The sequence below is a fragment of the Terrapene carolina genome, unplaced genomic scaffold, assembly GCF_002925995.2.
Source record: "Terrapene carolina triunguis isolate 2854851 unplaced genomic scaffold, T_m_triunguis-2.0 Scaffold12600, whole genome shotgun sequence".
In the NCBI taxonomy this organism is placed as follows: domain Eukaryota; kingdom Metazoa; phylum Chordata; order Testudines; family Emydidae; genus Terrapene; species Terrapene triunguis.
Genome location: NW_020676951.1, coordinates 1 through 2055, shown reverse-complemented (window position 1 = coordinate 2055; position 2055 = coordinate 1). Strand labels below are relative to the sequence as shown.

The window sequence follows — 2055 nt, the reverse complement described above, 5'->3', positions numbered from 1 at the left end:
GGGGGAGAAATGGGGTGCATGGGGGGAGCAGCGGGACAGGGTGCGTGGGGGGAGCAGTGGCACGGGGTGCACGGGGGGAGCAGCAGGGCGGGGTGCATGGAGGGAGCAGCGGGACGGGGTGCACGGGGGGAGCAGCGGGACGGGGTGCGCGGGGGGAAGGTGAGGTTCAGGTTTCCGAGCAGACTGCTTTTGACAAACACCTGGAGGAGGCTAATTGCCTGGACTCGTTAGCTTCCTGAGCAGATGGAGGAGCCTGCCTGGGTGTCTGAGGTTACCAGGAGACAGCTGCTCCGGCGATTACTCAGTACCCCAGTGGAAGCTGGCGTGCACTGGGAACGGGCAGGGAGCCCTGGGAGCACCCGCTCAGCATGGCAGCGAGTGCAAGCACTGGAGACACCAAACCGTCCCGTGGCCCCTCGGGGGGGAGGCTGCTGGCCCGGCCACCAGCTGTGGGAGCTGGCACTGCCCATCCTGGGTGGGGGACGGGAGCTTACAGCTGACAACGACGTGCCCGGCTCTCCCCAGCAGGTTTAAGATCTCCAAGATCATCGTGGTGGGAGACCTGTCAGTGGGCAAGACCTGCTTAATCAACCGGTAGGTGGGGCTGCCTGGGGGTGGGCGGGACTGCGCTGCCAGGGCCCCGGGAAGGGGGAAAGGCCCCTCTCTGGGAGGGGGGAAGTGTCATTTATTATCTCAGGGCCAGGCCCCACTGTGCAGGGCACTGCGCAGACACACAGGAGTCGCGGTACCTGCTCTCCGGGGCTATGGGGAGTCACCCAGTGGCCTAGACTGTTCCAGACACCCCTGATCCCCAGGCTGGCTCCCCAGCCCCCGAGTCGGTGCTATGGGGTGTCCCCACTTCCCATTTGCTTCTGGCGCTGCTTTAGGGGGGCTTTTCGGGGAGGTTTGCCTGGGAACGTGTCGACTTGTCCTAGAGCAGCTCAGGGTCTGGCCCCCTGAGGCTCTGGGCTTGTCAGCTCCGTAGAGCTCGGCCTGTTTATTGCTTGGATGGGAGATGTCCCAGGAGAATCCAGGTGAGTCAGTTGAGCAGTTTTCCCCTGTCAGTACAGAACTAATACCCCATCGTGGGCTGCTTAGGACACTGGCTCCCTGAGTCCTCCCTTGGCATTTAGCTAGACACAGACTGTTCCTTCACTTCCTCTCCCAGTGGTATCTCACTGGGGATCAGCTGGTACCCAGCTGCTGTGTCCCACCCAAGAGGGGGTTGCATTTCAGTGGTGGGTCCCTGGCTCCCTGGCAGGAAGCCCCAGGGGGCCGGCCCTTTGTATGCTGACCCCCCAGCTCCACTGGCTGGGTCTCCCCCGCAGGTTCTGCAAGGACACATTCGATAAGAACTACAAGGCGACCATCGGGGTGGACTTCGAGATGGAGCGCTTTGAGGTGCTTGGCGTCCCCTTCAGCTTACAGCTGTGAGTACCGGCTCAGCCCAGCCTCTCGGCCCTCCCGTCACAGCCACAGCTAACCCGCTGCCCCTCTCCCCAGGTGGGACACGGCCGGCCAGGAGAGGTTCAAGTGCATCGCATCCACCTACTACCGCGGAGCACAAGGTGAGGGCCAGGGTCCAGGAGTGTGCGGGGCGCCAAGAGCCAGGGGCTTGTACCCCAGTCCTAATGAGCAGCCTGCTGCAATAAACCCTAAAATCACAAACACACCGCCCTGCCGGCAACCCTACCATAACAAACACGTGGCCCTTCCATAACAATCTGGCCCCTGCAGGCCCAGTGCGAACTATCGGCCCTACGCCAAGCACAGGCTGGTGCTCTCGATAACAAGCACACAGGGTTTGTGGGGTCCCTCTCAGCCCTGTGTTGGGTCCCCCCAGCCCCCCCGTCTCTCACCTCCTCTCGCTCTCCCCCCAGCGATAGTGATTGTGTTCGATGTGAACGACGTGGCGTCTCTAGCGCACACCAGGTACGGTAACGCCAGCTGAGGGGGCGAAGGGACTCTTCTTGCAGGGAGCGGGGTTGGCTGCCGGGGGCAGGGGTGACGGCAGTGTAGGGTGGGGGCTGGGGGGGGCAGCGAGCGGGGGGGGGG

At 63.5% G+C, this 2055-nt stretch overlaps 1 protein-coding gene across 1 annotated transcript; it reads left to right on the top strand.

Moving 5' to 3' along the window:
• Window positions 1-223: 223 nt before the first annotated feature.
• On the top strand, window positions 224-2004 carry LOC112122364 (ras-related protein Rab-36-like; the record flags this gene model as incomplete). The annotated part of the gene is made up of 4 exons (XM_026661627.2): window positions 224-594; window positions 1329-1430; window positions 1504-1568; window positions 1881-2004. Coding segments are annotated over 4 exons (609 nt in total), but the record flags the coding sequence as incomplete, so codon positions are not given.
• Window positions 2005-2055: the final 51 nt, after the last annotated feature.